The sequence below is a fragment of the Hibiscus syriacus genome, unplaced genomic scaffold, assembly GCF_006381635.1.
Source record: "Hibiscus syriacus cultivar Baekdansim isolate YM2019G1 unplaced genomic scaffold, ASM638163v2 tig00110338_pilon, whole genome shotgun sequence".
In the NCBI taxonomy this organism is placed as follows: domain Eukaryota; kingdom Viridiplantae; phylum Streptophyta; class Magnoliopsida; order Malvales; family Malvaceae; genus Hibiscus; species Hibiscus syriacus.
Window position 1 is genome coordinate 1381236 of NW_024062691.1, and position 12297 is coordinate 1393532.

The following is a 12297-nucleotide window of genomic DNA, read 5'->3' on the forward strand; positions in this document are numbered from 1 at the left end:
TTTTATGATCATTTCAATGTAACTTTTTATTTTTGAGGCATGGTTTTTCAGGTTCAAAATTGTTTAAAGATGGTGATTTGAAATTTCAAGTAGTTGAAAATGGTTTAAAATTTCCAAAATCTACAATTCATACAATTTCTTGCCTTTTTTTTTGTTTAATGTCGGGGATCGTCGTTAAGATTAGGGGTGTAAATGAATCGGGTTACAATGAATATGGTTGTATTTGTGTTTGTTTATTTGTTTTGTATTCGTGTTCAACCCGTTTAACATTTGTAAACATGAACATGTTCATTTATATATTCGTCATTCACCATTCACCAACATGTTCGCTTACGTTCACGAACATTTTGGTGAAATTGTACAACTAGTCCTTAAACTCATTAGGCTTCATAGTTTAAACTTCAAAGTTCATCTTGTGCTCAATTTAATCGTTACCTTCATCAATGTAAAAAATTAAAAAGAAAAAAGAGGACAAGGTAAATCCGCAAATGAGATTATAAACTAGCTTATTCGTGAATATAAACAAAACGAATAAACCTTTGTTCGTGTTTGTTCTTTTGTTAAATGAATATAAACTATTAAATAACGCTCTTTTCGTTTACCCCTAGCCAAGATCTTCATTATCAGTCAAAAGCTGACATGAGCGGAAAGCGAAATTGAGAAATTTGCAAATGTGACGAAGTGATCCATGTGCTTACCTGGAATACACTCTTTTTTCTTTCCTTTTTAAACCATCAAATTGGAAATGAATGGACAGTAGGACCATGCTGATTAAAGATTGCCTCTCGCCTACTTTCCAATGTCCCAAATCAGCAGGATCAAGACTTTGTTTTGTTAGCGAAAGCTTTTGCTTAACATTAAAGAAACACAATAATGAAACAATCCAACGCCGGTTTTGCCATCTTCAAAAATCACATACAATATGACAAGTATATTGTTCGTTGCAAAAATAACTCCCACGTGATGCCATTATGAGTGTTGAGCATATTCTAGAAGTTGCCAACTCAGCATAGTTGGTTATCCAGCTCAGCATGATTAGTTACTAGACTTAACAAACTTAACAAACTCACAAACTCAGCTGCTAATGCTAATCTGTTTCAACATGCTGTATATATATACAATGTAGTGCATTATGAAAAAAAATAATATGGAATAACACTTCTTGAATTACTTCAATACTTTGTTTTTACAACATGGTATCTTTCGCCATTGATCTTGGAGGCTTCTTCCCTCCGTTGCTTCTCTGATAATTTCTGCAAAGTTCGTCTTCTTCTTTCTCAACTAGTGTTTCGTCCATGGCTGATGAGGATGTTGTGCACAGCCTTGATCTTGGAGAGTCATCGAGACACAGTCGCTTGTTCACCAACAAGAAAGTTAATATTGTGCTCAATGAAATGAATTACCTGTTATGGAAACAACAAGTTCTTTTAACAGTAAGAAGTCATCGCCTGGAACGGTTGCTCACTGGGGATCTTAAACCTCCGCCGGCGCAGATTCAGTCCGGAGATGGCACACTTGAAGTTAATGAAGATTACGAGATCTTTGTAGCACAGGATAGTGCCTTAGCCTCCTGGCTGTTATCAACAATCAGCGATCACATTTTGCCTCAGTTCGTTGGTGCAGAAACGGCCACGGATGTATGGTCAACGGTTCTCAAGTTTTTTGCCAATCGATCCACAACGACGGTAATGAGTCTCCACTGCAAGTTGACGTCGATTAAAAAAGGTGATGAAAGTATGCGATCGTATCTTACACAGATCAAAGAAGTTTGTGATGCACTAGCTGCGTGTGGAAGTGCGATTTCAGATTTGGAACAAATAGCCACTATATTGAATGGCTTACCGTTTGATTATCAACCGTTTATGGCGGTTATAACGGCGAGCAAAGAAGCTTTCTCTCTTGATGGAGTAAAGTCTGTGCTAGTTGATGCCGAGGCACAACTTAAGAATTTTCAGCTTCAAACTCAAGTTTCCATGAGTGCAAATGTTGCTCGTGTGCAGAGCAACAATCAAGGCCATGGTCAGTACAATCGACCTTATAGTTTGAGCGGCAGATCTGGTGCACGAACGGGAGCTCGTGGTCGAGGACGTACTAGGCTTCAATGTCAACTATGTGGCAAGACTGGTCACTCAGTGGACAGATGTTGGCATCGCTTTGATCAGAATTTTCCAGGAGTGTTAGCTCAAAAAGACGAATCTAATGCTGTAGATATTAACTCGTGTGAGGTGACTAATTCATACAATAACAATGCGCGTCCTCAGGTTCATATGGTCTCTCCAACCTCAGACATGTGGATTGTAGACTCGGGAGCCACACATCATGTCACCCCCGAGGCTTCTAAAGTAATCGATGGCTCGGACTACACTGGTCCAGGTAAGCTGGTCGTGGGTTATGGTCAAGCTTTAAACATTAGTAAAACTGGAACTGTGATTCTCAATGCTAAGAATCGAGCTTTGTTTATTCATAACTTGCTACATGTTCCATCAGTTACTAAAAACTTACTCTCTGTCTCAAAGTTTGCTAGAGACAATAGTGTCTATTTTGAGTTTCATGCAAAGGAGTGTCTTGTTAAAGATGAAGAAACGGATGTTGTTCTGTTGCAAGGACAAGAGAGTGGTGGACTGTATCAGTTTGTTACCACAGTGGATGATCAACATAATGGTGCAAACGATTTAGAAGCAAATGTAGTTAATAAAGTTTCAAGTGATGTGAAAAGTTCTTATACTTTGTGGCACATGAGACTTGGGCATCCAGCTCATGCATCACTTGTAAAAGCTTTTAAACACATTTGAATTGTTTTCCCTACTACTGAGAGTACTGTAAATGGTGATATGTGTGTTGCATGTAAAATGGGAAAAAGCCATAAGATTCCCTTCAATGAATCCTCTACAGTTTATACAAATCCCTTCCAGCTTGTATTCTAGGATCTGTGGGGGCCCTCGCATATTGTTTCAAACAGCTTTTACTATTATGTTTCGTTTGTTGATGCATACACGAGATATTGCTGGGTATACTTGTTGAAAACCAAGAATCAAGCCTTACATGCTTATCAGTCGTTTCATGAAATGGTCAAAACACAGTTTGGTGCTGTGATTAAAGAAGTGCAAACGGATTGGGGAGGTGAGTATCGTCCTATATCTTCACTGTTGACAAAGCTGGGTGTTCACCATCGGTTGTCTTGCCCACATACTTCAGAACAGAACGGAGTGGTCGAAAGGAAACACCGCCACATCGTTGAATTGGCCCTTGTCTTGATGGCTCAAGCATCCTTGCCGTTTAGATTTTGGTCATATGCAGTAAGCACTGCAGTTCATCTAATCAATCGCCTTCCCACACGAGTTTTGCAAGGAAAGTCACCATTTGAGGAGTTGTATAACAAATTACCAGATTATGGTTTTTTAAAAGTATTCGGGTGTAGGTGTTTTCCTCATCTTCGAGCTTATCAAGGTCATAAACTGAGTTATAGATCACAACCGTGCACCTTCCTTGGATATAGCACACAACATAAAGGATATCAGTGCATGGCGTCTGATGGGAGGATTTACATCTCGAGACATGTCATTTTTGATGAACAGTTTTTTCCTTTTGCAGGTAAACAAAATGTTCAAAACAATGGTCACAACCTTACAAAATTGACCATGCAGCTGCCTGTGGTTAATGGAGCAGGTAGAGTTTGCATGAGAGTAGGTGTGCCACACGAAAGTCAAGAACAACCACCCATCGTGCCTGTGCAACCTGCTACAATGTCTTCAGATGTAGGACAACAAACGTCTAGTTCTAGTCCTACTATGGATCCAACTAGGGACAGTGTGGAGCACTCGAATGAAGTTGAACAAGAGATTATCAATCAATTACCTAAGGACACTAGTTTAACTCAAGGTGAGTTGCAAGGAGTGATGCAAAACACGATTGATGAAGCACAGTCAGCAGCTGCTCCCGTTACTCGACACCCTATGATGACCAGGAGCAAATGTGGGATATTCAAACCAAAGCTCTATTCCATAGCTCATGTCGAGGCTGAGAAGGAACCAAGCTCGATATATGAGGCGTTGCAGTCTCCTCAGTGGAAGACAGCAGTTAATGAGGAGTATGAAGCATTAGAAAGAAATAACACGTGGTCCCTTGTTAGGTTACCTGAAGGGCGGTCTATAGTGGGGTGCAAGTGGATCTTTCGAGTAAAGAAGAATGCAGATGGATCGGTGCAGAGATACAAGGCCAGACTTGTGGCCAAGGGATTCACACAAGTTCCTGGACAGGATTTTCAGGAAACTTTTAGCCCAGTGGTTAAAACCTCTACCGTTAATGTCATGTTAGCACTTGCAGTTCAGAACAATTGGGAAATGAGGCAAGTTGATGTGAATAATGCCTTTTTGAATGGTGAGCTTCATGAGGATGTATTTATGCGGCAACCTCAAGGCTTTGAGAAGGTAGCTCCAGATGGTTCTCAGTTAGTCTGCAAGCTACATAAAGCTTTGTATGGTCTTCGCCAAGCCCCGCGTAACTGGTTTGCAAAATTGAGGAATTATGTGATTAGCATCGGTTTTAAGAGCTCACAAGCTGACAACTCACTGTTTATTAAGCAAGAAGAAGGGCAAGTGATGTACATTCTGGTTTATGTCGATGATATAATCATCACTGGCTGCTCAAAGGATGAGATTGAAAAGGTAGTTGTCTTGTTGAGGAAGTAGTTTTTCCTCAAAGATCTTGGCCAGTTGAACTACTTTCTTGGCGTTGAAGTTAAGCATACAGGTGGTGCTATCTTCCTTAGCCAAAAGAAATACATCATGGAGTTGTTAACCAAGATGCGAATGGATACAACTACTTCAACTCCTACGCCTATGATTTCTTCACTGAAGTTTTTCAAAGATTCGGGTGATGAGATGAACGATGCAAAAGAGTATCGAAGCCTGGTGGGATCACTCTTGTATGCGTGTCATACAAGGCCGGATATTGAATTTAGTGTGAACAAGTTGGCTCAATTCATGCATGCACCCCGGGAACAACACTTTGTTGCAGCAAAACGGATTCTACGATACCTTCGAGGGACTCTTGACTATGGTCTGGTGTTTTCTCCGAGTAATGAGCCAATTCAACTTACAGCATTTGCAGATGCTGATTGGGGAGGTAGTATAGATGACCGACGCTCGATATCTGGATGTTGTGTGTATCTAGGTGGGAATCTTGTCATGTGGAGTTCAAGAAAACAGAAAACGGTGTCAAGGTCCACCACTGAAGTCGAGTATCGAAGCTTAGCAGACGTTACATCAGATGTAACTTGGTTGGATGCGTTGTTAGCAGATATGGGTGTTCGAATGGGAGCCTCACCTGTTATTTGGTGCGATAACTCAAGTGCAATTGCAATGAGTGAAAATCCTGTGTATCATTCAAAAACTAAACACGTTGAACTCGATGTTCATTTCGTTAGAGAAAAGGTTGCAGCTGGGAAGTTGAAGGTCAATTATGTGCCTACTGCACACCAGGTGGCTGATGGGCTAACCAAGGCTCTGCCAAAAGATCGTTTTGCTGAGTTTCGGCAAAGGCTGGGAGTGTTACCGTTTGAAAGCTTGGAGCAGCAGGAAGGATGTTGAAGAGTTGAAGCAGCAGGGAGGATGTTGAGCATATTCTAGAAGTTGCCAACTCAGCATAGTTGGTTATCCAGCTCAGCATGATTAGTTACTAGACTTAACAAACTTAACAAACTCACAAACTCAGCTGCTAATGCTAATCTGTTTCAACATGCTGTATATATATACAATGTAGTGCATTATGAAAAAAAATAATATGGAATAACACTTCTTGAATTACTTCAATACTTTGTTTTTACAACAATGAGTCACATCCTGAATCTTCAATGAATCCAACAAAGTTGTTTATATAGCAACAAATGGATTGTCCGGCTTTCAGGGGTGCCGGCAATACGAAAAGCACTTCAGTTACATGTTTTTACAAGAGGAATACACCTATCATATGTTCTTTGTCAGGGTCCGAGACGTTTTTGTTGCCGAGCACTAAATAATGAGGCAGAGGCATGTTTTAACGAACACTGGTTGGAGTTCAGTTCCTGATCTGTTGTTTTTATCATAAGTTTTATACTTGTTCTTGTCTTCATTCCCAATTCTCAGAACATGGAGGTGGAGTGAGTCTCGGCATTGCCACAAGTGCCTCAACAACTTTCTCCATTCGCATTCCACGGCTACCCTTCACCAAGACAACGTCGTTCATATTCAAGAACTTCAAGATTTTGGGAACAAGATTTTCTGAATCAATTGCATGTACAATTTTCATCTTCTTCATTAAATTCTTATTATCAGCTGCTAAATGAAACCTCTTCCCAGCAACGCCGACTACATCAATACGAGCTCCAAGACAGTAATTCAATATCTCCTCATGATACTCCATCTCAAGTGGACCAAGTCCTAACATGTCTCCAAGAATAGCAACTCTTTTTCCATCACAACCGATCCTTTGCAACATGTCAATGGTTGCTTTCATGCTAACAGGATTTGCATTGTAAACATCATTCACTATTTTGATGCCACTTTTAGCTACAATGAACTCAGATCTCATGCTAACGGGAACGTATCTGGATAAGGATCTTCCAACTTGAGAAAGGGGTACACCGATAGAGGTTACAACTGCTGCTGCTGCACATGCATTGAGAGCCAAATGCAGACCCAAACCAGGAATCACAAACTCCACCCTGGATATGAATTCAATAAGCTATTTGTATATCCAGGGCGTAAATATCTTCAAGTCGTTTATATTTATTTTAAAAACCAAACAAAGAAATATGAGACTTAATGGATGATGAGAAAAGAAACTGAAACTTAGAAAATATCAAAATAAGGATGCAATCCTAGTCATGAAAAGAAGCACAAACAACAGAGTACAAACCTAAACATTCTGCAAATTTCGGTCTTATAAAACGGTTGTTGATAAGGAAGAGTTGAGAAAAAAATTGTAGGGAAAACCAATCACAAGTCATAATTTGACATGGATATCATCTGCATCAAATCAAAAGAAACGTGCAATAGAAGTTCAGGAAGAGGAGCAATTTGGAAACATTCAGCTTATCCAGAGAAAAAGGTGAGCAATTTTTACAATTTATCATACAAATGATTACTAATTTGAGTCCTAGCTCCTACAACCTATTTATCCACTATGGTATACCTCCCCTCTCTTACTTTTTTTCTCCGTTACTTTCCAATACAGTTTGTACGAAACGTTTGAATGTGCTAATGAACAGATTGGAAATTAAAGGACAATCCTTGGCACCAACTGACCATTCACTTCAGTTTTGAAAAGTGGATTTCAGAGCAAGAAAGTAATCTTTCTCATCGAAAGTTCAACCGTAAAATGAGACTACTTGTTTCTTTCATTTAAATTTTATATTAAAAAGAATAAAACAAAAAGTCATGTTTTCCAGAATCAGCTTATCCAAAAGTCGATAAAAAATCTATCGTAAATAGTGGTTTCTGAATTCCATTTAAGCTATGTTTGGATGCGCAGTTAGAGTAAGGAGTTTCAACTGAGAATCACCCGAAATAGTTCAGCAAGGATCTACTCAGTTCCAACGCTCATTGGCCCAAGAGTGCATTATTAAAACCTCATTACTTTAATAATGAGTGAGCCTTACAAGAAACTTCATCTCCATATTTTTCTGCAAGACAACTCGAACACCAAGTCCACCACAAACGCTTTCTGCTGCTACCAGCCGGACATCACACTCCAAACTGCGACCAAAAAGCACCTGTTGCACGGGAAAAAGTCAAATTGCAGGGCCAGGTAATGAATTCAATGTAAATGCACACCAAGATGATAGGCAAAACATAGCAACTCCACAAATGACTAGGAAGATTGACTTCACCGGAGAAAAAGTACAGCTTAGAGAGTCCTAAGACTTAGCCAAACACCTTTTTATCGTGAAACCATTTCAAAGCAGGCTAAATGAACCAAAATTCAGCAAATAATTGGTAGAAGTAGAGGGGAAGAGCCAAAATGTTAGCACCTCATACAGTGCGACTCTTACTTTGAAAGCACAGGACCATGCCAATGCAATAACAAATTCATCACTAATGCAGCACCTAACATATTGCTACATCACAATGTTATATCTTTTCAAATTTCCAATAGTTTAACATGAATAAGATCTGTTGAAATTGAAACGAAAAGAAAAAAAAAGTAGCTTTGTGAATAACACTATTAGCATGATGATATAGGCTTATCTTACCCTTGTAACTCCTGGAGGAACTAGAAGGCTCATGACAAGAGGATCATCAGCATTCAAAACACAAATATCTCTAGGCTTTGCTTCTTCCAAAATCTCCCCTTTAGCCATTGCAATTTCTTCCAAGCTTCCAAGGTTTCCCAAATGAGAAGCCCCCACGTTAAGAATCACTCTAATATCAGGCTTCCCCAGCCTTGCCAATTCCAATATCTCTCCTCTCCGATCCATTCCCATCTCCAAAACTGATATCCCCACATTCCTAGGAATCCCAATCAATGACAAGGCAACCCCTATCCTATTGTTCCAGTTCCCATAACTCTGATAAACTTCACTCCCCAAACTCTCAAGACCCAGAGCTATCATAGTCTTTGTGGTAGTTTTCCCCACACTTCCAGTAACTGCTATAACTTTACCAAGAAGCCTGTTCCTAGCAAATGTTGCCATTTTGAGCAAAGAACTCACGGTGTCGCCATCAATCTGGACGAACCCCATTTTCCAATTCTCGCAAACACGATTTCCAATAACACCGACGCACCCACTTCTGTATAATTCAAGGGTTACAAAATCATGGGCGTCGAAGTTTTCCCCTGCAATGGCAAAGAACCATTGGCCGGGTTCAATGGTTCTGGTATCCGTAGAAATGGTTCCTGGAGGACCCCATTTTACAATCCTACCGTCGACGGCTTGCGCTATGTCGGTGACAGACCAAAGTGGAGAATTTGAAGGAGCACAGAGGGTAATCTGGGGACTGTAGTTGGAAGTGTTTAGGGTGTTTTTCCCGGAAGTAGGTGAAACTAAAAGAACCCTTTCATGAATACCGGTAGTTAATGACTTTGAAAAAGAAGATTTTGTGAAAGAGAAAGTGTTAGGAAATGGGAAAGCGGCCATGGAATTGGCTTCAAAATGTGTCGTCCAAGATTCTATACATTCTGTTAGCTTTAGGATTAAAGGTTCGAAAAGAAAAATGTTCAACTGCTATGAATGGTGTCAACTACCTCGCTAATTATTGTTGCCCTGAAAACGAAAGCATTAAAAGCGGGAAAGAAAAGCTCTCATTTTTATAAATTACATTAAAGAGCAGTGAATTTATTTATGTTTGTTGATGGAATAAATGAGACACTGCTGCAACAAATTATTTATTTATTTTATTTGAAAAGAGAGTTATAATGGATGGTTAGAAGATTGTTCATCAATATTAAATTATATGTCATTAAGGAAGAAAGATGGAAGTAAGGATTTGAAGTATCAGTCTCCTTAATCGATGGATTTTACAATGATTCATAAAATTATTATTATAAATATAATCATTATAATCAATAACGGATGTAGAATTTTATATTATGAGGGTAAAATTTTAAAATTTTAAAATGTAAAAAATTTATAAAAATTAAGGGGCGAGAACATATTTTTAACAAAAGAAACATAAAAAAATCTAAATAATATTATGTTTTAATTTTTTAGAAAAGCAATTGTCCTCACCCGACCTCCCTCGTTCCATCATTGATTATAACTACTTTTATATTGACAATCCTGATTGATATAATCATTTGTCTTTTAATTGATTTTTACTCTAACAAATCACATATTAATTATTGTAGCTCTCGTGGATTCGGTGATAGATCTAAAAATATTTTTATGGTGCGCATATATATATTAATAACAGAATTTTTTTGTATGAAGAGAGCACAAATAAAGTTCCAGGGTAGGAACATTTAGCAAAATAAACAACTAACATAAATAAATTCAGATTTCAAAGTAAGCAGGTGTCCATCCCAAATAATACATACATTCGCCGTTGCATGTGATACTTGTCTCCTATCATATGCTATATGATTTTCAGTAAAGCCTTTGCCTTGTTCCTAATGTAAAACTCCATACACAATGTGATTACGTTTTGAAGAAAGAAAGCGAACGTTACAATATTGGATTGTAAAAGGGTTTGGGTTTTGGTTACAAGAGGAGCCTTTGACACCATACATAGGGTTAAGGGTGGAAATGGAGTGGGTTGCAGTGCACTGCACATTCCTGATTGCCCTCCAGCTTTTTACATCATCAGTAGACTTCTGTTTAAGCGACCAACTAGCAATGGCTTTTGTCAGAGCATCCACTTTTGCAACACTACGACACCACTTCTTTTTCCAAATAGCTGAGATTAGGACCAAACCCCAACTTTGTATCTCCCTTTTCTCATCTCTCTCATTACATGGAAATGGAGGTAATTATGAGATATACAAGAGGTAAAACCAATCGCCCTGACTCTTTTGATGGTTTTGGTCCGTCACAGACAATTTATAAGCTTTATACCGTAAAAGGGAAAGAGACTCGTCCTTGGCTTTTCAAGTGTAATTTTCATTTTTACTGTAATGGCGTTGTCATTGTATTACATTTTCAGGTTAAAACTTAAAAGTGAGACATTTGTCACTTTTACCACTTTCATCGTATGCCCGGCTGTCTGAGCGCATTCGGCATTCGACATGTCTTTTTGGGGTCGACTCTGATTTGAACTAAATTATCATCCCCGAAGTTAATTAACTACTACTCCAAAATTCTTTATACTTGTCTCATCATTTTAAATATCGTGTTGATAGGTAAGAAAAATCACATTTTCCTTTAAAAAACAGTTGTTTCGTGTTGATGATAATACAGAGATTGTAATGGTCGTAAATGGTTCATTTTTTTATTTAGGTAAAGAATTATATTCGACAAATGATTGATGTTTGAATCTTCTATTTTTTTAAAAGGAGAGAGAGAGAGAGAAAAAGAAATAAAAATAATGATTTCAAATTAACTTTATAATAACTCTTAATGCTAACTACATATAATTATGATAACTATAATTTGACAGACCATAATTGATAATTGATATCGCACATACTTATCAAAAATCATATTAAAAAGTTATGATTTCTCGATAAATGTAAAATACCTGAGATTTTATTCATTAAGATGTTCTCTCAAAATTTTTAATTTACGAAGAAGATACAAAGATGATACAACATTTCTAATTTTAAAAAATCTAACTTTATTTAAGAGAGAGAGAGAGAGAGAGTTTAAAGGCATAAGGGAAAGCTCAACAACTTGCAGGGTGATGAACACAACAGATGTCAGGCAAATTAAATGCCAACCTAAGTGTTGCTGTCATTGCAGAATTATTATTAGGCAGAAGCATGATATTTTGTGAGCTAAAAAGAAAAAACACAACCTCACCCTAATTAATTACACAGCTAATCAATGCTTATTCTTTTTCAACCTAAACATAACCATTGAAGGTGGTGGAAGGGAGAGAATGAGAAGAAATAAATGCGAAGTACAAAAGATAATGGACATAATGGACAAAAGGGTGGGATTTGGCCTCATGTAGCTTCAACATCACTCTTCAATAAAGTCGGGAATTTTAGATCCCCAAAAGAATTTTTACATAGTATTAGGGGTGTAAAAGAGTTGAGTTCATTCAACCTGAGTATTTATCGAGTCTTTAACGAGTCGATTTCGTGTAGTTCGATATCTGTTTTTTCTCATTTACAACCCTACCTAGTATTACTATAATGTTTCTTGGCTGTACTTTTGTAAGGTAAAAAACATACAAATCTATTCAACAACGCATGCTCTTTTTTATTTTTATTTTGGGTTCTAATTCCATGGTTTAGGTTTTTAATGATTTATCTAAGAATGTAAACGATTCGAGTTAAGTTTGAATATTGTTGAGTCTGATCCGACTTGAAAAGTTTAAAACTGAGATTGACTCGACTCGAATGCTTGAGAGTTTAAAATTTTCAAGCTTCATTTGAGCTCGAACATAAACCTTAAGCATATGAACACCTTATATTGTATTTAAAAAAATAACATATAAATAATAATATTATTAATAATTTTAAAAAATAATATATTATTTTTTTGAATTGCTAACAAGCTTTTCTAATCCGATATCAAGTAATTTGTTTCAACTTGTTAAAAACTCGAATCGAGTTCGAGTTCATTCAATTAAAGTGTTGAACTAGTTTTGATCGAGATCTCAAGTAGTTCACAACACCGATGAATCCAAAAATTCAAAAAATTAAAGTCGAAAATTT

At 37.6% G+C, this 12297-nt stretch overlaps 1 protein-coding gene across 1 annotated transcript; it reads right to left on the reverse strand.

The window, feature by feature from the left end:
* Positions 1–6078: 6078 nt before the first annotated feature.
* On the reverse strand, positions 6079–9189 carry LOC120120346 (UDP-N-acetylmuramoyl-tripeptide--D-alanyl-D-alanine ligase-like). The gene is made up of 3 exons (XM_039140008.1): positions 8231–9189; positions 7647–7750; positions 6079–6700 (listed from the first exon to the last, which is right to left on the reverse strand). Exons 1-3 carry the CDS (start codon positions 9113–9115, stop codon positions 6106–6108), a joined length of 1584 nt encoding a protein of 527 aa, XP_038995939.1. The 5' UTR covers positions 9116–9189; the 3' UTR covers positions 6079–6105.
* Positions 9190–12297: the final 3108 nt, after the last annotated feature.